General features: G+C 49.8%; 1 protein-coding gene across 6 annotated transcripts in view; it reads left to right on the plus strand.

The window, feature by feature from the left end:
* VAV2 (vav guanine nucleotide exchange factor 2) overlaps positions 1-22,063 on the plus strand; it is a 149,315-nt gene that overhangs the window by 108,857 nt on the left and 18,395 nt on the right. For 3 of the 6 annotated variants that reach the window (XM_037400232.1, XM_037400233.1, XM_037400237.1), the window contains exons 4-12: positions 1,759-1,827; positions 11,180-11,282; positions 12,944-12,958; positions 13,636-13,734; positions 15,216-15,284; positions 15,911-16,011; positions 19,581-19,680; positions 21,009-21,104; positions 21,703-21,771. In XM_037400232.1, coding sequence (XP_037256129.1) covers positions 1,759-1,827; positions 11,180-11,282; positions 12,944-12,958; positions 13,636-13,734; positions 15,216-15,284; positions 15,911-16,011; positions 19,581-19,680; positions 21,009-21,104; positions 21,703-21,771 — 721 coding nt within the window. The remainder of the gene's footprint in view (positions 1-1,758; positions 1,828-11,179; positions 11,283-12,943; positions 12,959-13,635; positions 13,735-15,215; positions 15,285-15,910; positions 16,012-19,580; positions 19,681-21,008; positions 21,105-21,702; positions 21,772-22,063) is intronic. The other 3 variants (XM_037400234.1, XM_037400235.1, XM_037400238.1) reach the window with 1 other exon arrangement.

A 22,063-nucleotide genomic window follows, 5' to 3' on the forward strand; every position in this document is an offset into this window, starting at 1 on the left:
TGGGCTCAGCCACGTGCAGGAAGAGCTGGTGGCTTTTTTGTCTGCGCTTCACATGGCTTTTGTGTTTGTCACTGATCCCCAGGGGGGGACAGCAGGGCAGAGGAAACGCGGACAGACACGCGTGTTTTGTAAAGATCCTGGGTGCCTCCTGGTCTCTCACTGCACCTTTACGCTTCAAAGCTTCTCTCCAAATTAAGCATCCCCCATCTCACAAATGCACGGGCAGCTGTTTGTGCCAGATGTTGGGGTGTCGGGATGATAGCCCAGCGGCACCTGCCTTGCAATGGGACTCTGAGACCAGGCACAGCCCCGTCTCGTCTTCCCACCCATCGCTTTCCTGCCTCCGGCACTGCCGCAGTGCGGATGGGCACAGTTAGATGTGCCAGCCTTGGGTGCTCCTCTGTTCCCGTGGGCACGGCAGCCGCGATAGCTGGTGGAGTGTGAAACCCTCCTGCTCCATGGCCGGGGTCACCACCTGCTTGTGGTTTTAATTGAACTTGCTGCAGGTTTGAGCACTGTTTCAAAACATTTGGTCCGAAGCTGCTCACCAAAGGAAGGGTGAAGTGTAGCAGAGGAGGGAAGGCAAATTAGCGCTAGAGACAGGATCCAAAAATAGCACATTCAGGGGCTAGCCAGGCCATGTATGAAATCTTCCAGGAGAGGCCATCTATAATGAAACAGGGAGGCTGGGAGGGCAGAGGAGGAAATTGCTCTTGGGGGCAGTTACAAGTTCATGTGTATCCAGTTCTGCTCCCTCACAGCATCAGCATCCCACACTGTGTGGCTTTTACCCTGGGGAGCCCTGGCTGCCATCGCTGCGATGGCCATGGGGACAGACCGAGGTGCCCCGCTGCAGCTGTGTTCCCGGGGCTCTCTGGCTGCAGCCCGGCTTGCTGAGACCCCAGCCCCACACAGCCGTAGTCACAAGGTGCATCCAGCCCCAGCAAAGCCAGAGCCTGCCATGGCCCTGTGCCAGCAATAATACATTGGGTTTAATTAAAGCAGTATTTTTCATCTCCTTCATACGTTATTTGGTTATTACTTCAGAATGAGCCAAGGAATTCTTGTATTCCCCCCTACTTCCCTCCCGTTCTCTTTTAATCTGCTTTCTCCCCCCTTCCTTTTGCCCTTCTGGTGTCCTGTCCCTCAGCCCCAGGGTTTTAACTTTTTTCAGCTATCACAAAGTTGTTAAGATGAGGAAGCCCAGGGTTCCTAAAGGCTCGTTCGTTCTGGTGCACTGGCTGCTTGCAGTGGTGGGAGATGCTCATGTGAAGCGGCTCGGTGTGCCCTGGCCCAGCGAGGCAGGACCTCGCAGACGGAAAGGCTTCGTCATGGGTGCAGGAGAGGGTGTTTCTCTGTCTCAACAAGTCCAACACCAGATTTGAATTAGATTTCTGAGTCATTTGTGCAGCCCAGCACAGCGGGGAGCAGTCACTCAGACTCGGGGTCTCTGAGATGCTGTTAGACGATGCAGCTCCTCGCTTCAGTGCTCAGACGGTGCCCTGCGGTGAACCAGCCTCACCACCTGGTTTCTCGTCCTGCTGTCCCAGTGCTGCCCGCGGGAAGCAGCAGAGATGATGTCGTTGTGGGAGCTAATACCCCAACAGGAAAAAAAATGTATTTGCAATGAATGTTTTGTTCCAAAACACCCTCAGCTCAACGGGATGCTCAGGGCTGGGCTGAGTTCAGCTGGGGCTTCAGGGGATCTGCGGCGAGGGGTGAGACACCAGTAACGCTGTCATTCCTTTCCTTCCCCAGGCCCTTCCCGTCAGAGGAGACCACGGAAAATGATGACGATGTATATCGGAGTTTGGAGGAGCTGGCGGAGTAAGTGGCCTCGCCTTCTCACGGGGAGGGGACACAAAAAGGGAAAAGTTGCGATGTAGTTCCAGCAAAGTCAGATAAAATTTGACAGCAGGGCTCAGAGAGCTGGGTCGGCTGCTTTGATCGTCTTGCCAGGAGATTTTTGTGCTCTTACAATAGCCTGTCTTTTCCCACATAGTGCCCTGGGATACATCACTTTTAATCGGGTTGAGTTTATGAGTGGTGCTGCGGGGGGTGAGGGGGGCCAAGTCCACAGGGAGCCCCTCCGCCTGCTAAATCCCATCGTTAATTGTAAAACCCCGGGACGTAATTTGTCCTCTGAGCTGAGTGGAGCTGAGCCACTCCCTGGGACAGGGGTACGATGGCTAACTCAGTGCTGGACCCCCCCATGGCGTTTTGGGGGCTGCATGGGTGCTGGCACACGGGTCTGCCCCCCCTGTGAGTCTATTTGGACCACAGTGGGCAGCACCTCACAGGTGACCCATCCTGGTGGTGCGGTGGGTTGCAGGGTGATGCTGCTGGGGTTTCTGTGTCTATATATAATCTGTGTCTCTGCTGTCTGTGTTTTGCTGCCCATGGTGATGACATAACAGGCTTTTAAAAGCAACCTTGAACTACAATGTATATGGTGAAACACTGGCGCTATTGGAATTCGATGGCAGCGTTCCCGTCAGCCAGGGTTTTACTTACGAAGTGCAGCCTGGTTCGTATGGGGGAAAAGTCTGTATGGGTGGATATGTGGCTTTATACAGTTAAATATTATTGTTCCACAACATAAATAATAAGACTCCTTAATCCAATGAATTCCTTATGGCTTCAGTTATTACAAAAGTAAATCATAAATTACTAGTCGAGGGAATGGAGTACTCTAGAATCCCCCGCTTGCGGTTTGCTCCCAGCAGCTACAGTTTAATAAAATTCTGACTTATAAAGGGGTCCTTTCAAGAATAACATTTTATCCCCCCTCTCCTAAAGTTTTCAAAATCCCTGTAATGTTAGGTTTTAAAATTCCTGATGCTCACACATAGGTGTGCTTTTTATTGGAGAAAGGTTTGTCTGTGGACTTATACACAAGCGCTCTCCTAGAAATGGGGGAGTTACTCGGTAACTCGGAGTAGGTTACTCGGTGTTGAAGATGGGTTCCCAACTTCAACTGCTCTGCTGCCAGCAGTGCAGCTCCCGCAGGCTGTCTGGGTGGAAGCTTCCCAAACTGTTCCTTGGACCTTTGCTCATGGCTGCAAGTTGCTGCCTCTGTGAGATGCCCAAGTCCTGTGCTCAGATGACTTAGAGGTTTATTTCTTATTGGTTGCCCTGTTCTGTCCCAGATCGTCTCCAACTTCTAACTTTCCCCTTTTTCCCATTCTTTGCAAAATCCTCTTCTTTGCACCTGTAGTTAGGACCACTGGGGAAAGGTGGATGTAAACCAGTGTGGGGATATTGCACTAATCCCTTCATCCAGATGTGCGCTCCTGCTGCAGCCAGGTTGTGCATGGAAACACAACCTACGAAACGGAGACGTAATTCACCCGTAACTGGAAAAACCCCGAAGCCCTGGAGAGCCCCTTAGCATGAGTGTTGCCGCTCCCGCTGCCTGGAGACACATCAGCAATAGTCCCCCTTTCTCCCTGTGACAAGGAGCGTCTCTCCGTGCTTGACAAGGAAACTTTCATTGGGAATTTGCTGGTCACAATGGTGCGTGCTGGGCACCGATGCTGGGCGCTGGCAGACCGCAGGACCGCATGAGAAAGCTCTTTCTTAGCTGCTGCCGATCTCCAAACAGCCAAACAAGGGCGTCATTCATGAGCTGGGAATGATTCAGTCCATCCAGCATCTTTGCATTGAATATTGCTGATGATCCAGCAGCCTTGGGAAGATCCGAGTGCATCTGAAATGCTTTGTTGGAGGCAAGGAAGTGGTTTTCATAGCAAGCAGTGAAGTGACCCAAGGCGTGGAAGGAACCACCACTGCACACCCAACCAGGCGCCGCAATCTTGCCTTCTGCAAGGGACACCCCGCCACCTCTGCATGTTTTTTCCACGTTAACTTGCTCCATCACACCTATCGGAGTGATTAGTTGGATCATTTTGGAGGCATGCACAGTCCTGTTCGTAAAACCACTGTGAAACATGCTGCTGCAAGGGTCCTGCCTGCTGTTCCCGCTGGGCATGTGGGGCTGGGGTGCAGGTGAGGAGGGAGAATCCCAGGGGGCTCAGCACCACTGAGCCACCCCCCGGGAGAGAAGAGTCTCCCCAGGGGAGCTCTGCCTGGGCATTGTGCTGTGGGGATACCGGGATATAAAGCTCAGGATAAATATTGAGCTGGTTCTGACAAGACATTTCGGGGGCTGGTAGAAGTGGGGCTTGTTTTGAGAGTATCAACGTGCTGCCTTTCAGCCTTAAGTACTCGGAGCGGTTTGGTGTCCCCCATTTGAGATTTTGGGCAAATTCCTGTTCTGCAAAGCATTTAAAATCTAAACATGTTTGTGACAGAGGTGCCGATTTGGGAAGGAAAAGGAACCAGTTTTGTCCCTGTTGTTCCCACGATGCTCTAAAGACCAAGGACCTTCATCCCAGTGAGCAGCGAGGTCGCTCCCAGCGTGGAGGAGCGGTGACAGCTGGGGACAGAAGCCAGCGCCAGGGCTGGGTGGATCGATAGCAGTGCCACAAGGGCCGTTTACATGCACTGCAGAAACAAGCTGTCTGCGTGCAAGCACGAGGTGGCCGCGGGGTGCTGGTGTGTATAAAAGCCGTTCATGCCTTGATGAACCCATTGTGCTTTCACCTTTGGGGTATCGCAGAGACTATGCCGAGCATGCAGCTCCCCAGCCTGGGTCAGCCATGCAGCAGATCAAGGCAGATAATTGCCTGGAAACAGCTATTTTGATTAAAAAACAAAAACAAAAAAAAAAAACCCCAACCCCCCCCACAAACCAAAAAAAAAAAAAACCCTGAAAAAAAAACCAACAAAAGAACAATTGGCTATGGAAGGGGGAGGGGAAACTAAAAGGGTATCAGGGGAACTAGGAAGTTCATAGATTCCCTGTCCTCAGCCCAGCAGCCCCTTGGTTTGCTTTGCCGTTGGCCAGATGGCAGCCTGCAGAGAGCCCGGGCAGATGGCGAGGGCCGGCCAGTTTGCGAGTGGTGCCTGATCGATACTGGGAGCGGCAGTAAAGGGATGCTTGTCTTCTGCCGCCTGATTTATTTCGGCGGGCCCTAATGCCAGACCCTAGAGCAGCAGCCGGTGCTGGGGGTGTTTGCCCAGGAAAGGAGTGGAGCTTTGCAATGGCAACACGTGGGTGCGTTTGCTGGAGCCTGCCCCCCAAAAATCAAAGCGACTTTTGTCCTGAGGATGTTCCCGCAGGTTTGCAGGGATGTGAGCTGCTGTTTCCCACATGGCTACGGCTGCTGGGCACTGAAGGCAGTGGGTAGTTATCTGCCTTACTGCTGAGCATCTTCCCTGACAACTGCTTTTCCATCTCTCTTGATGGCTGTTTCAGCTGCCCCAGATCATTCTGGTACTTCAGAAGTCATACTTAACGTCTAACCTGAATTTTCTTTGCTGCCACTTAAGTGCTCTCCGGTTATTTTGTCTCATTAAATTTATGAGAGCAGTTAATCCTGGTCCTCTTTGCAGCACCAGAACCTTCTTTATTATGAACCTTCTCCACTTCACGGCTCTGTCCCTCTGCACTGGCATGAAGCCCGGCAGGCTCGGGTAGATTACATGTAGAGTGGCTTTTGGGTGGTTTGGTAGCTATTTGAAGAATTCAGTCAGGCAGAAGTGCCACAAATGGTTTGACATAAAACATCTAATTTGCATAACTTTTACCTTTTTTCCCTCCTTTAAAAGCGAATTGCTTTGAGGGGAGAGGTTGTAGTGTTGCAAAATGGACAGAGAAAGTGCTTTAAGCAAAGCAGTGCCCCACCAAACCCTGCACTGGAGCTGGTGTGTGCCCCTGGGGGGGGCTTTGCCCCACAGGTCGGTGTCCCCTGATCTTGTTTTGAGCCACAGCTCACTGGGGATTTATCCTCAAGGAAAGTGTTGGGGATAGTGGTGTATTCCCAAACCTTTCATCGTAGGGAAGGGTAGTTGCAGAAGATCTTCTTTCTGGCCTCAATTTCTCAAGCGATGCAACTCCTTTGGGCACGGACTTTGCCAACAACCTGTTTCCAAGAGCTGCTTGTTGAAGTTTCTCCTACTTCTTTCACTGCTGTCACCAACATTGCCTCCTCGTATCTTCCAAAATAGTGATGTGATCAGCAGAATTTCTCAAGTGCGTTAAAAAAGGTAATGAATAGAAGAGCCAAGGTGAGATGATAAGTTAGCTGCCACTTTTCTCATTATTTTTGCTGTGTTGGAAAACCCACGCACTCCGGCCAGTGAAATAAATGGCTCCATGGTACAAGGCACTCAAGCCATAGCACTTGTAAACGTGTCTTTTCTTTGTTACCAGTAAAGACTTTTGTATGTCCTGCTTGTGCCATTTCTAGGATCGTGTTAGTTGCTATAACTGTGTGAAGCTCATTCTTGGGATTAGAACGTTCCACTTTGAATGGGGAACCTAAGACCTGAGTAGGAGAGATGGCAAAATGCTTCTTTTTCTATTTCCAGACGCATGTCTCCGTCCAAGTACAATCTGGCTATTTAAAACCCTGCAAGATCTCGAGTCCAATGACTGCACATCTTGCACTCCTTCACCCTGAAACCTAAGCCTGCCAGATGTGCTGCAAATATAGGGCTCTGCTTGTCCTCAGCTGACGGAGACGGTGAATGAGGGGGTTGGTTGGATGAACCGTCTATTTATAGCTCAAAGTGCAGAGTAAGAATAAGAAAGTGGAGGATTACTGGGACAAACTGGAGCCTTGAAGCTGCTGGGCAGCTGTCTGGGAGACCCTGCAAATGCATTTCCAGCCCAGACCCAAGTGCAGGCTCTGAGGGCTTCTGGCTCTTAACCTGAGCCACAGGGTTGGACATTTGGGTTTGTCTTTTGGTTGTCTTCTTTTATAGCTACTTCTCTCCTCCTCCTCTTTCTGTTGCTCTTCCTGGTAGTTCTGGCTCTTTCATCAGCAGATCGAAAGCAGTGCTGTGGTTTGGATGGGGTTTTTTTGGTGTGGTGGGTTTGCCCTGAGGGCCTTGCTTGGGCTCATCCTTGAATTCTTGAGTCTGGTACAAACTCATGAGCTTCCCAGAGCAGCTTTTAGGGATGAAGAGGTCCTTCAGTAGCTCTCAAGACCCTCAGAACTTCCCCACTTACCCTCTTTATCCAAGGTGTCATTGCACACATGATGTACAGCATTCCTTTAGCATAGCAGACCTGCTGCTGGTTATTTATTGGGGCATCATGGACCGTCTGTGCCCATCCCTTGGGTGTGGGCAGCCCAGTCCAGAGGCTCATTTTCTCACAAAGCCCAAATGCAGACCGTGCTCTCTGTTTTGGCCCAGTGCTGAGCTCTGGAGGCCTGGTTCCCAGTGGTAGGAACAGTGGGACCAGTGCCTTCACCCAGGGCAATGAGGTTCTTCCTCAAACTAACTCAACTTTGGCATGCTGTCTGGGGAGATGGCACCTGGAGGAGCCCGGGGGTCACGGAGGGACCCTGCCCTTCCCCAGCTTGCTCTTTCCACATCCCTCTTTGTCCCTTACTCCGAGGCAGCCACCTGGCATCGGTCCCTCCGTTGCCCCTTGGCATGGCTGTTGCCTGCTTGGGAGGGCGTTTGTACAGCATGGGCACCGCCAGGGAGGAAGAGCTCAGCCCAGTTTTTGGGTTTTGCCTGAAATTGCCTTAGGTATGAAAAGCTTTATTCTTTTTGCTTTGAATGAGCTTTCCTGGCTAGGTAAGATGCTGCCAGCCCCTAGCTGGTTACATCCATCCTAATAACAGTAATTGCACATGCTGGTGTTAACTCTGAAGGGTGGATAAAATCCCCTTTCCTGAACCCAGAGCTGTCAATGAATCTCCTAATCCAGGCAGTAGATCATAGGCTCTGATACCCATGGGTAACTCGCAGACTCTGCTGCTTTTGTTGAAGGAGTAAATTGCCTTTCTCTGTGAAGAATGAGGTGAGGATCTGGCCTTCCTTGCTCAAGTTGTTCAGTGTACGCATGACATGCTTGGGCTGCTGAATTGATTGCCTCCCACAGCAGGGGACCGTGCTAAACATGGAAAATACCTGCCCCGCTTCCCCTCCCATTACGGCATTTAAAATTTAGCGTGTTCTTAGGTTGCCAGTGGCTAAAAAAAAAATCCCAGTGCCTGTTCTCTTTGTTAATGATGGGGAGAGTGTGTGTTTTCAACTCTGACAGACAAATTGTGGAGAGTGATGAAAATCAATATGTGCAAAGCAGCGGAGTCAACAGCTGTACACGCACTGGCAAAGCTTGGCTGCTCGTGCTCTGCTCCAGGAGAGGCTGATCCGCACGTTTTACTGCTCTCCATAAAACTGGCAGCCTCTAGTGTTTCTCAGAGATGTCCTAGGAATGTGTTTGAATAAATAAGGGTCTGTTAGACAAAGGTATCGTTGTTTTAATACCGCCACGGCTGTTGGGTTTGAGCATCTCCAGTGCCTCTCACCGAAGCTCTGGAATGGAGGTGTCTTTCTAGATGGCCCCAGGACAAGGGAGCTGTTCCTGTGTGACATGGCTTAGTGGTGGGCTTGGCAGTCCTGCATTAATGGTTGGAGATGATGATCTCAAAGGTCTTTTCCAACCTAAATGATTCTATGATTCTGTTTTTTGCCCGAGGCCAGAAATCAGAGATCGGATGGGCTTCTAGCAGTGTTGACGAGCAGCAGGGGCTCAGCCTGTTTATTAGAGCAATGAGAATGGCGAGGTGCTGCAGGATGTGGCCCCACGTGATGGGTGCAGTGTTCCTGTCATATGGCGTCTGGGAGCTCTGTGGGCACATCTGCTGTGTTGCCCCTCAGAGGGCATTCCTGCCCCTTTCCTGGTGGCCCAGAGGAGCTCCAGATAGGGTCAGGCTGGGCCAGGTCCATGGGGCACCCATCCTTCTCCAGGCTCGGTCCAGGCAGCCTGTGATTTAGTAAAACCCCTTCAGCATCCCACGCTGCCACCTGGGTTTCTCATAGTGATGTCCTGGTGTGTGCCCAGCTGTGGTCCAGAGCTTGTGGCTGCCTGGGGGAGGGGAGAAAAGGAGGGCTTGTGCAGGCTGGGGACCCAGCAGCCACAGCCTGGGGGCAGGCAGTGCTGGGGTCTGAGGCTTGGACATGGTGCCTGGGTGTGCTTGTGTGCAGGAGAGGAGGTCCAGGTGATGCTGAGGATGCGGGGCTTCCCAGGAACACCTCAAGATGCTGCCTTCTGCTCCTGCACGTAGCCCAGAAGAGTTGCTGAGTGCTGTCGCGGCTGGTGATGAGCAGCCGTCACACAAAGAGGGCTCAGCTCCAGCAGCAACGTCACCGCAGCACTCGCCGTGATCACGTCACACCCAGCCAGGCTCATGCTCGTGACATTAACCCAACCATACGTTTCCTAACGACCCTCGAGCCAGGGAAATGATGTATGGAGAGACAGCCAGCAATCCGAGAGGTGCAGGCGGGAAGGGAAGATTAATCAGGAACTGGGAGTTACTCGCTTTGGATAAGGAGCGGAGCTGAGAATATAAATATTGGTACAGATAATAACGGTGGCGGCGACGGTTGGGAAGGGGAAGATGGATCACCAGCTATTAGTGGGCATTATTACAGCAGCTGCAATGCATCACTCTGGAAGAATGGGACAGATACATCATGCCAGTGTATTTATTTAAAATCCCCAAACTTTTATTAAATAAATCTGGTTTTAAAAATAGAAAGGGCTGTATTTAGAAAAGAAATAAAGCCCAGTTTTACAAGCAGATGTGTTCTGCTGTTCCATGCTATATACCACAGAGATGTCGAGTGTTACAGTTTGAGCACGGTTTTACACCTAAATATATTTGTATGTAATTAATATCGATGTTGAAAGAGACAGCTCATAAAATATGCCAACGCTGCTTGATATTCCAGCGTTTCACACTGTCCTGATCCCATGGGGTTGACTTCAGTGGGAGCCTTTAGCAATCAGCACCTGTAGATCTAAGTGCTAAAATTATTATTGTTAATTGGTATTTATGAAGGGTTGAATTTTCAAAAGTGTTCTAAGACTTAGGAGCCCCTGGGGGGGAGGTTTTAAAGGCTCAGATGACAATTAAATACTCACCTTTAAATACAACGGTGATGCCTTTAAAGCCTGTGCTTGCAGGGGCATCTCATAAGTGATGTGACCAGTTCCGAAAATGTTAGGTTTTTCCCTGCTTAATTTATCTCTGATGTAAATATTGTTATTGGGCTCTGCTCAGCACTGGGGCTGGTGAGCATCTGGTGAGATTGCCTTATGGTGATCAGGAGAGTCTGTCTCCACCTCCTCTGGGAAATGTTAGATTAAACATCACCCAGTTGCCCATCAGGGCAGGGATTGTGCTTTGTGGGAGCCGGCGCATCACCCGGAGGATGGATCCAGAGCTTTTAAAACTGAATGTGATGCCTGTGGCTGGAGGTGGCTGCCTGGGCTGGATTGGCCACTGTGGCGAGTCCTGGCACAGCCCAGGGGTCGGCTCCACCCCGTCACGCTTCCCCCTCAGCGAGGCAGGGCTGGGATGCTTCTTCGTGCTGCATGGAGCCATCAGATGGTCGTTTGGTACCTGCTTAGTGCTGTACCTGCTTCTCCTGGGGGGAAGGGGGATGGTTTCTTTGGCATGAAGAAAGCCTTTTTGTGACAGAAAAGCAAAAACAGACAAAGAGTGAGTGCAGTGCCTTACACAAACCAAATTCCAGCCAGTGACAATTTATTCTCTAAGTATAATGTCGTTAAAGCCACTGACACAGGAGATGTTCCTTGCCCTAAAGCGGAGAGGCAGGGGATGCACAGGAGGCTGTGGGCATCGTCGGAGGCAGGTAGAACAGAACCTGGGCATGTGCAGCAGCTCAGGTGGTCCCACTGGGTGCTTTGCCGGTGGGTCCGTCTCAGCCGGGCCGATTAGCACTGAGCAAAAGCTCCGCAGGGGCCGAGCTGGCAGCCCGCGCTGGACTGGGCACCACGGGCGTGCTTGGCACGGCGCTCAGAGCGGCTGCTTGGCTGCCATCCCCGCTCGTGGCGAGCAGCATCGCGCCTTTCCCAGCCTCCAGCAAGCGGAAAGAGATGTGCAGTGGGTACCGAGCCAGGGAAAACAGAGACCATGGACTGAACGTGTCAGTGCTGTGGGCCAGGAGGATTTTCTTGTTGTGGTTATCCTCCCTCCTTGGTGCGAGAGCAGTTGTTGGTTTGATCAAGTGACGGTGAATGTATCTTCTTCTAAACGCTACATCACTCTCCTTCTCGTTCCAGCGAACATGATCTGGGCGAGGATATTTATGACTGCGTCCCCTGTGAAGACGAAGGCGATGATATCTATGAAGATATCATCAGAGTGGAAGTTCAGCAGCCCATGGTAACAATTTATATGCATTTTTAAAGCTACACCCTGATGGGGAGGGGAAGGGAGAGGATTCAATTAAATAAGTATTCACCAGTGATAGGTGATGCTGCAGGGAAGCGAATCGCTTTGCATCGCTCCTTGAAACCAGACTGCCTCATGAGTGGTAAAAATAAGCCGAGCTGGGATGGCACTGGCCCAGAGGGGTTCTCTGAGGAGTTTCCCAGCCCATCCTGTCATCTGAAGGAGTTCAGGAGGAGGAAGGGAAAGGGAGAGCTAATAAGCCCTAAAAGATAAGCTAAAAATAGCAATTAGCTGCTGAGCCAAGGCAGTGTGTGTCACTTCAGCCCTTTCTGGGGAGGGGGAGCATGGCAGCTCTGCCTGCTCCATCAGCCAGATGTGCAGTCTCTGCCACGGGTATTTTTAGATCGGGATGAGCGCTGACAGATCTGTGCGTGGAGGATCCAGCACTTGTTTGTGCCACTGCTCCCACCTGGGTGTCTTGGAGCAGGTAGATATTTACAGTGGAGCTTTCTGGAGCAGCAGGGACCTATGTGGCTTTAAGGACAAGCAGCCAACCCCATTAGTCACCTCTAAAAGCCTTTTGACGATGGGGAAACCTGAGTGTGTGGCATGCACAGTCCCGTGAAGGGACTTGCATGAACTCCAAGGGCTCTGGTGTAAATATCGTGCTCCATGGATGAGCCAGGAAGGTGCTGGTGACCCTTGCATCTCCCCAAAGGTGCTCACAGCCACCCTCGCTACCTGTGTCCCCAGCACCGAGGAGGTGGGCTGCCCTGGCTTCTGCTGATGCAGAGCTGGAAGGGACCTTTCCACTGCAGTGTGACCTTCCCAGTTTTCTCCCGCCCTCCAATATCTGCCACCCCCAGGCTTTGCTCAGCCTCTAATTACTGTCTCGAGCTGCAAACTGTAGATACCTCCCTGTAACAAAGCAGGATCGATGGACAAGTGCACTGATGAATTAAATGGGGGGTGTGCAGCTGTGCCAGCACCCCGTGGAGCGCAGCAGGCGAGCCGAGCTGTGCAGCACCGGTGCCTGCGCTCCCGTATCTCACCTCTACCGGGCTTTGCTGCAAGTGGCATGAAGACCATGGTGATGGTGGGTGAGGCATCTCATCCCTTCACGCCTGGTCTGCAGCCTGAGGAGCTCCCTGCACACCGAAAACTGGTCTGGATCAAGGAGTCAGGCACAAAATATTCCCACTGATCCGGCCAAAGTCCTTGAGGCTGTTGACAGTAGCAATGCCGAAGTCAGCCACCAGTGTTTTTACCATGTTGCCATCAATTGCAGAAGCTATTTGGCCCAAGAACTGCCCCTTGGGAAGGTTTTGGTAGGAATTTCTTGCATAAATGGCAAAACCAGGGGGAAACTCCCACTGTTTTGGTGTCCAGCAGCTGGGTAGTGCAGGATTAGGGCCAGCGGAACTGGCACGTTTACACTGTTCCCTCCACAATGTTTTAGGTTTTCTTGGACACCACTGAGCAGTGATGGAGTTGATGTCTCTGACTCCCTTTTCCCCCCTTCCCTGAGCAAAAGAGTTTATTTTTAATATAAGCATCCACATATCCATCTAAATGTTGGATTTTTTTTTAAGGTTTGTTGCAATAGCAAGTGTGTCATGCTAATTGGTTTCTTGTGTTTCTGCACGCTTCAGATTAGATATATGCAGGTAAGATGCATCGATTAAAATATTGGTTTCCATCCAGCTGGTAGGTCTGAGCTGTGAGTTGCAAGGGGATGTACAGAGGGGTCCATTCCAGTGCATGATCATTAAAACCCCGTTGCTGAATCACCTCCCGACTTCAGAGGCTGCACTGACAAGCGCAGCACCTCCCGACACGTTTTCAGCTCCGCTTTACAGATGTAAGAGCAATAAAAGTGGCGCTAGGAGTTGGGGCTTTGAGAAAAGTGTGTATTATCAGATTTGACCTAAAATCATGAGAATTGGCAGCCCTAGCAAGGGATTTGCGTAAGTCTAACCTATTATTTATGACCCACTTAGGCTCTGTTGTGAGTTTCATCTGAAGAAAAAAAAAAATCGGGGAAAACCAGCATTTAACTCTTTATTTATTCTTCTTTAGCTGATAGTCATTAGGTGATGCAGCTATAATAAATGCAAAAAGTGTAGTACTTGCCATGTTGAAACACATTCAATAGTACAGCAAAGGTTCCTTCCTCATTTTATGGGATAAAAACGGTTTCCTTTAACATAATCCAGTAACAGTACTCTCCTGACTTTTCGAACTTGCGCTTGTTCTGAGTTTGCCTGGAGCTCTGCTCTGCATGAGCAGGTTGCTGGACCACTCTTAAGAGTATCTGGCCACACATTATTTTTCCTTTTTCTAGAAAATGGGAATGACAGAAGATGACAAAAGAAATTGCTGTTTGTTAGAAATCCAAGAAACTGAGGCCAAATACTACAAAACACTTGAAGATATAGAAAAGGTAAGAACCAAGCCATCTTCTCTATACTGTCGCCTTCCACATCGTCACTTGATCTTGCATTAATCTTGCTGTATTAGTTCTCGCTGCGAGAGCTGACAGATGTGATGAGGCAGGATCGATGCATTCACATGTAAAATTGGAGAGAAGGGGGATCCAGAAAACCCATACTGACAAGCACAAATGTGCAGCCTGTGACTGTAGGAGCCAAACAGCGTGTTTTTTCTGATTACTGCCTATTGGAAATAGGCTGAAAACCATCCTGCTGTGTCTTCTCTACCCCAGGGTAAGAGACTCCCACTCTTCACTCAGCCAGGCTGGTCTGGCCAGTAAGAACTGTGTTTGCAGTTATCTTATGGCTTCAATTGCCAGGGAATAATTTCTTTATTCTGGGTGTTTTTCAAAAGTGCTGAAGCTACGCTGACTTGTCATTGAAACTAATTGGATTAAAAATAACATTTTGCTGCTGAAATTCATGGGGTTTAATTGGTTTGGATAAATTATTGGTGTGCCTTTCTTTTAAATAAAAATAAAAACACCTCAGCAAGGTGGCAGAGTCGTGGATACGGCTGGAGCCTGGAGCTCTGAGGAAAACATCAGGGATGAAGAACAATAGTGAAAACCAAGCTGCCATCCCTAATCATCCTAACGCTTTTGTTTCCTCCCCTTTTGCAATTATTTGCTTCTGTCTACCGAAAGTTCCTGCAAAAAAGCTGTGAGTGAAACCAGGCATGATGGAATAACATTTCTCATTTTCCAAGAAAATACCCAGATATACCCAATATACATACATTGGATATATGTATCCAATAGTTACATAGTCCTTTATCTAACTAACCCTTGTCAGTCTAGAGGAAGAGTTAAATTATGGCTTTGCTATCCATTAAAAAAGTGGTTCTGCTGGTGTGTTACATGGTAGAGGGTCTTGTCTTCACTGCATCGTGTCAGGGTTAGTTGTAGTTACAAGTGATGCAGATGTTTCTATTAATATGTATTTGTTCAGAAAGGCATTTCCAATGTAATCACATCATCGGTGCTTTTTCAAGGGCGAAATCCTAAGTGAGATAATTGAAGAGCTGAAAAGGCGCTTCCGAGCGCTTCCCAACTGCAGCCAAGGACGGCGGCGAGGTGAAGAAGCTGCGTGCATTTAAATCCGCCTGCCGGATGGAGCAGGAGAGGGGGCTGTGCCCACATGTGGGGCGGGGGTCTTGTCCCTTCCCACACCGTGAGGACCAAGGGGAGCTCGGGGGGAGATGCACCCACAGGGATTCCTGGCTTCTGCTCGTGCCCCTGGCACAGCCCCGTCTTGATGAGTGCCTTGTTGTTCGTTTGCCTTTGCCAGGGCTTTAATTCCTTAAAACCTGGCTTCTCCCTGCCCGGGAATGTGCAGCTGGTGAAGCAGGGAAGAATGCCTCCCTTGCAAACAGCCATCCTCATTCGCTCCTCTCCCATATTTCAGTCCCTTTTCCATTTATCTCTTGCAGAACTACATGAACCCACTGAGGCTGGTACTGACTCCCCAAGACATGGAAGCTATTTTTATCAATTTGGAGGTAACGACATAGACGTTGTGGCTTAAATCTTTGTTCTTTTCACAGCAGCTCAGCCCTCTTCCTGCGAAGAAGGCTTTCCGATTTCATGTTAGATTTGTGCATTCACCTGTAGATGTTCGGCCCTTCACGTGCCGCGGAGCTTGAATGCATTTAGGAGATACTCTTTAACACTCAATTGTAGAGTTGGGGATTATATGAACTCTAGGTAAGAAACCAGTTTTATACAGAGGATGTTCCAGGGCTGGGGCTGTGTATTTTAGCTGTGCTTAGAGATGGTTTGGGCACACCAGGATGGAGGGATTGACCTCTGTGCTGGCTTGCACGGGGTCTGGGTTGGAGCCTGCCCATCTCCTCTGCTCCCTCCAGACCTGCAAAAGGGATTTTAATACACATGGAAGTCCCGAGGCATTTATCACTGTATAACCTCTTGGCAGAATTACACTTTTGCACTCTTGGCCGTTTAGGGCTGCAGGAATGACTTATTTTAAAAACAACTAAAAAGAGGGAGAAAAAAAAAAAGAGGAGAAAATGACTGCCTGATTAAGTAGCAAATGTACATTTCTTTAGGCTCTGTTTGCCCACTTGCTTTGGATGTGTTTAAAGTATTGATTATTTCTTCCTTTTAGGACCTAATTAAAGTGCACTTCAATTTCCTGAGAGCCATCGACGTGTCTATGATGTCTGGAGGAAGCAGCCTGGCAAAAGTGTTTCTGGAATTCAAAGAGAGGTAAAGGAAACCCAGTCGTCGGGCAGCTCCGGTTTGAACAGATACGGGTTAATATTTGCAGGGTCCCAGCTGTGAGCTGTGAACAGAAATGCCTGTCGCAGCAGACCAGTGTTGCATCCTCCGCAGCTAAATGCTCTCAGGCAGCCGAAACATCGCTCAGTGCCGACACTTAAGCAGCCAAATCCAACCCCAGCCATGTCGAGTCGCCCAGGGGCAGAGCTCGGGCCGTCTCTTCTCTGCCCAACCGGGCTAAACCAGCCCGGGGGTGCTTGTTCCTGCAAGTCCGTGTCTGCACCTGAATTTTGCTTGGTCGCAGCATCCCACGTCAGACTGGCTGTTCTGCAGGCTGAGTGTATGGTGCATTTACAGGGGTGTAACGGAGGGAGTAAAGATGGGAATGCTACAGTTATGGTGAGCTGGAGTGGGATAAAACCTCAGTCGCCTTCAAGGGTTTAGTGTAGTCTGCTCCAAGCAGCAGCAGGGCTCTGAGGGCTTGTGATGTAGTAGGATGACTCCTTTGCAGGGGAGACTTTACTTGGGTTAGATCAAAGCGGTTGCTCACTCTAAAAACATTGTGTACTTGGCACTGCTCTTGTCCCGCACCTATTGCATGGTGAATAAATGTAAAAGTTGCTTTTGCAAGCATAATAGATTCTGTGTTTTGGCAGCTGCAGGCAGGAGTACCCCAGAACACACAGATAAGGTTAATAAAAGCCTTTAGTATCCTTAATACTAATCAAAGGCCTGATTCATTGTGGAATCGTGCCAGAGTGTTATTTCACTGTGATTAAACCAGTGTCTAGACACAGAAATGCCATTCAGAAGTCAATAACTCCAGAAATACCATCTGCATTAATAATACACCGTAAGGTCAGATATTCCATCATTCACAGCACCTCTTTTTAGAAAGGGAATGTTGTCTAGATTAAATAATAAGAAAAAAAAGTTTCCAAAGAAGAATGCAAATAATTTAAAAATACTCATAAAACTCACTTAGGTGATTTGGATCTCCTATTTCCTGGCTCCGCTCTGTGTGTGCTGGTGCCATCCCCGGGGCAGAGCTGTGCACGCAGGGGGCAGGGAAGGGACACGGGAGGCATCTCGGAGGTGACACTGCTCCCCCAGGAGATCCACGTGGCTGTGCGGGAGCACGAGGCTTGCTTTTGGGCTGACAGCTTTTAAATAAATGTTTGCGATGTTTGCTTCTGTTAATGCGCTGGTGGGAGCATGAGGCTTGGTTTTGGGCTGACAGCCCTTAAATAAATGTTTGCTTCTGTTAATGTACTGGTGGGAGCTCAGCAGAGTGCTTGTAGCTGATGGGTTTCATGCAGGCGGGTGAGCAAACTGACTCAGTTCCCAAGGGAGTTTGCAAGCAACTTTTGGAAGGACCTAAAAGCTTTCCTGAGAGGTGAGGGAAGGAGCCAGACGGATGGCTGTGAGGTGGCGGTGGCAAATCTGAAGCTGCATTCAGCCCCTGGGGGTCCCAGGGACCTCAGTGCCATGGGAAGCTGCTGCTCACAAGGAGTTCTGACCAGAAGACCTCAAAACTGGGCTCTTGAGGATGAAGAGTTTGGAGCAACCTGATCTAAATATGGTCCTTTCCTACATCAGGAAAAACAATGATACCACATTTTACAGCAAGGAAATGGGGGTGCAGAAGGAGAAAGTGAGCTCACCTGGGGAGACCCACCAAGAAGGGAATGTGGACCTCCAGAGCACCTGCTTGGTCCCTGTGTATAAGACCTTCCTCCATCAACTGTATCTGTGACAAATAGCTCTCACTTCTTTACACATCCTCAGAGACATCCCGGCAAAATGATGTATTGCTCCTCCGCTTTGCAGGTTTGGTTTTGGTTGGTTGGTGTTTTTTTTTTCAGAAGGAAATAGTTTGTAAATCTCTTTCTCTGAAAGCCAGAGGTTTGAATTTATGCTCCTGAAGCCTCTTTGAAACTCTCCAAGTGCTGGCAAGGTAGATATTATTGTGCACGTTCAGAAGTTGTCAAGGGGAAAAGGCAGAAGAATAATCTGTATTGGCTGCTGCTTCGCCGGGGACTGCAGCTCCCATAAATCTCTCTATTCACTTCCCCGTCGGGGTCCGAGAGTCCCACGTTTACAGAGCAACACCGGGTCAGGTGCTCCCAGATCGTCTCCATCAAGAGATGAGGTCCCGAAATAATGGATGAGTTGCAGCCTGTGATGGAATACGTGTCTTATCAGCAGCAATACAGCGAACGGCAAGGAAGGGGGAGGACAGCCCAGACCTGTCATGAAGGATTAATGAGGAAAGTGGAGGAAAAAGGGGGAATCCAGAGCAAAACTGCTCTGACTGTGTCCGGTGTTTAAATTTATAGCCCATGGTGTCTATACAGAACTTCACTGTGTTTCCAAAGGCTGTGACAGTCTTCTTTTCCCAAATTACACAGTCTTTTGATCTCCAGGTCCCCGTGGCCCATCCTGCAAGGAGCTTTCTAAAATGTGTCCTTGGATTTTAAGGGGATTTGAAGCCTCTCATTTTCTGATGAGGTGCAAATTATCATCACCCATATCCATTCTGGGCATGTCTGAAGAATCAAGATTTTCTTGCCTTCTTTCTTACTTGGTGAAATGTCTAGAAACCCTTGGAGAGAGGGGCACACATCAGCCACGGTGGTGGCAGTTTTATTTTGGGCTGTGAGGTGACTCAGGAAATGAAGGCTTTTTGGGAGATGAATACGTGATGCTTGAGTGGGCTGCCTTCAGAAATGCTCTCAGGAAGCGGATTTTTGTTGTCATTTGGTCTTGAAGCACGTCCCTGCTCTGCTGCATTCCCCAGCCCCAGTGCTAATACGGCGCAGCCAGAAAACCGGCGGGTGGCCGTCGGGGCAGCATGGCGCCTGTCGAGGCATCAAGGATTTATGGTGGTGGTGTAGTTGCGAGAACAAGCTGACTTGCAGCCGAGGTAGGGTTGGATTGCAGGGGTTCAGCGCCTGCCCCCTCCTCACGGTTTCATTAATCCGCAGACCCTCGCTGGGGCTGGAGCCGTTCCCCGGGAGAGGCGAGCGCCAGAGGTGACTGGCAGCTTGGGCAGGGCTGGGGCCCCAGCTTTTTGCTTTTCCTATGATTTGTTTCTTTTCCTATTTGGGCCGTTGTACCGGGGATGCAGGTACCTCTTGTAGAGCCACTTTGTGACCTGCTCTAGGAAAGTCTGTCAGTGTGGACCTGGGTTTCCCTTCGTTACAGCGATGCTCCGACAGCACAGCCCTTGGGAAGCGGTGGTTAAATGCATCCCGCTGGGGAGGGGAGAGATGAGCCATCACCTCGGAAAACAGGCTCTTCTGGCCACTTGGCCCTTTCTGCTCATCATGAGCCAAATCCACCCCCATGGGCTCCAGCTCTGGAAACTTCAAAAGATTTAAATGTTAAAAAGCTGCGCAGTAAAAGAGTGTTAATGCTTTTTCTAAGCAGTTATATAGGGGAATAGCTGTTTTCCTTGTCCTTTCACTGTATATAAGCATATATATATCTTTTATAACAGGTTATAACTGCCAGCAAGTGTTTCCGATTAAATCTGTGATTTCCCCCCTCTCCAGGCTGCTGATTTACGGCAAGTACTGCAGCCACATGGAGTATGCCCAGAACACGCTCAACCACCTCCTGGCCAACAGGGAGGACGTCAGGCAGAAGGTGGAGGTGAGTGGGCAGGGAACACCAAAGCCAAGTGCTGCCCACCTCCCTTGTCATGGGTTTTGGAAGGAGCTGAGAATGGCGTGTTGGGAATGTCTGATTTAGCAAGAGAAGGGAATGATGTGGGCGTGAGTCTGTGCTGCCCAGAGAGGGAGAAAAGCTGGGGGGTATCTTGTCCTGAAGACCTGCTTGCCCCTTCATCTCCCTGCCGTACATGCTCCCTGTCTTTCCTCCCCTGAGTTTGTCCAAGTTAAAACAAGCCAGGTGACTTTATTTGCGTGGGACTGGCTGTGGACAAATTCCTCTTTGAGGCGTGCAGGGAGACCCACAGGCACCGAGCATCCCCAAGGCAGGAGCTGCGTGGCTTTCCAAGGTGACACGCAGCATCAGGGCAGCCAGAGGTGAACCCAAGTCCCCAGGCGAGTGCCCGGATTAGTCCTCTGTCCTCATTCCCCAGTGTAAAGGCTTAGTGTAAATAGGGGCTGATGCAGATATTAAGTAAATCAAAGGAGCCCCAGAAGGGATGCATTGTTTGAGCTGCTGTTTTTACCCTGCTTTAATTCCCGCTTTGCTCTTGATGCTAATCTGAATTTGCTGGGCTGTCTGTACACGTTACCTCATTTTCTGCAAACACTCTTTGATTTTCTGTGCAAAAGTAGCAACCCAATTCAGGGATAAAACTGCATTTAATCTTTAAAACACGTTCTCCAGATCTTGCGTAAAGCCAGTGGCTGTAGCATCCAGTTGCTCCCGTGCTTTTCCTTTTTCTCCCTCTCTTGTGGCAGTTAGCTCATCTTTGGGGGGGCACGCAGGGGGTCTCAGCCAGCACAGCAGAGGCACGTCTCTAAATGGGTCTGGGCAAAGGTAACTGTTGCAAAACTTCCTTGATCACATTAGCTCATCTTAATGATTTAATGCTTATCAGCGAAGCCGCAGCATCAGTCTGCGTGCTTGCTCCCAGCCCCTCGCAAATAAAATGCGTTAGTTCGAGCCATCGAGGAGGTGAGTTAAGCTAATGTGTTTCATTTGACATTTCCCGAGGTCTGAGAGCATTCATGTGCTCCCCTAATGAGCAGTATCTCATTAAGCCAGAGGAGCTCAGTTGCATGAGAATGTCTGTATATTAGGGTCCAGCCCCTGTGTCTTATTCCATGATAACCTCTGTGGTGGGAGCGCTGACACCGGCTGGGTGCAGGCAGGGACCACGAGGTCATCAGAACTGAGTGTGCAGGGGCAAAACTGAAGAGCCACAGGACACTGGAGGGTTTTTCTGGGGGGGAAGCCCTTGTTTCCCCCCAGTGGCTTCACTGCTGATTTATTGATTTCTTTAATAGGAATGCACGCTGAAGGTTCAGGATGGGAAATTCAAATTGCAAGATCTGCTGGTGGTTCCAATGCAAAGAGTTTTGAAATATCACCTCCTGTTAAAAGTAAGTGTTTCAGTGTTGGCACATCTCTCCAGCTGCCATCCTCACTGTAGCATCGTTTGGCTTTTACAGTGCAGAGTGAATCATTGCCAAATGCAGGGTGAGGGGAGGGGGTTCCTCCTTCAAACGAAATAATTACTAGAGCTACTTAACATGACATAATATTTGTGCCATCTCTTAAAGTACGGTGACCTAGGGTAATTCTGCACTTGTTAGCCACAAGAGGCAGTTAATGAATATAAAATAAGCTTGCATATAATCTGATTATGTGTGAAATTCCTCCCGTCAACTTCATGTAACAGATCTCTCGAGCACCAGCCGCTTGGCATGTTCCCTGTCCTACGGCTGCAGCCACAGTCGCCTGCCCCAACATCCCTGCCACCACCCCGGCGTCCCTGCCACCACCCCGGCGTCCCTGCCACCACCCCAGCGTCCCTGCCACCACCTTGGCATCCCTGCCACCACTCCGGCATCCCTGCCACCACCCTGGCAGCAGGCAGCCATTGCCCGCAGGTCATAACCTGCTTGGTGCAGGCAGCATGTGGGCAGCTTTCGTAGCACCCCCAAGCTCCTTACTTTTTTTTTTTTTTTTTTTTTTCAGGAGCTGCTCAGCCATTCCTCAGATCGGCCAGAGAAGCAACAGCTGAAGGAGGCTCTGGAGGCGATGCAGGTACAGGAGCATGAGAGCGATGGTGGGGCTGTGCTGGGCTTGGGGTGCAACGGAACGTGGGACCCCTCTGCTTCTGGAAAACAAAAACTTAGATGGAAAAACTTTATAACAGCCTGAGGGAAGGCACCATCTCCTCCTTTTGGACATGTGTGTATATCGATTGCCATTTGATGTGACTGCTTCGCAGCAGATCGGTAGTCAGCGCTGTTATCTTCCTCCTTAAGCAGCTGGGGAAGCTGGTATTTGTTGACAAGTTACGACTTTTCACTAATTACTGTTGTGCGTAGGGAGG

Source organism: Falco rusticolus, chromosome 9 (assembly GCF_015220075.1).
Source record: "Falco rusticolus isolate bFalRus1 chromosome 9, bFalRus1.pri, whole genome shotgun sequence".
NCBI classification, from domain to species: Eukaryota; Metazoa; Chordata; class Aves; order Falconiformes; family Falconidae; genus Falco; species Falco rusticolus.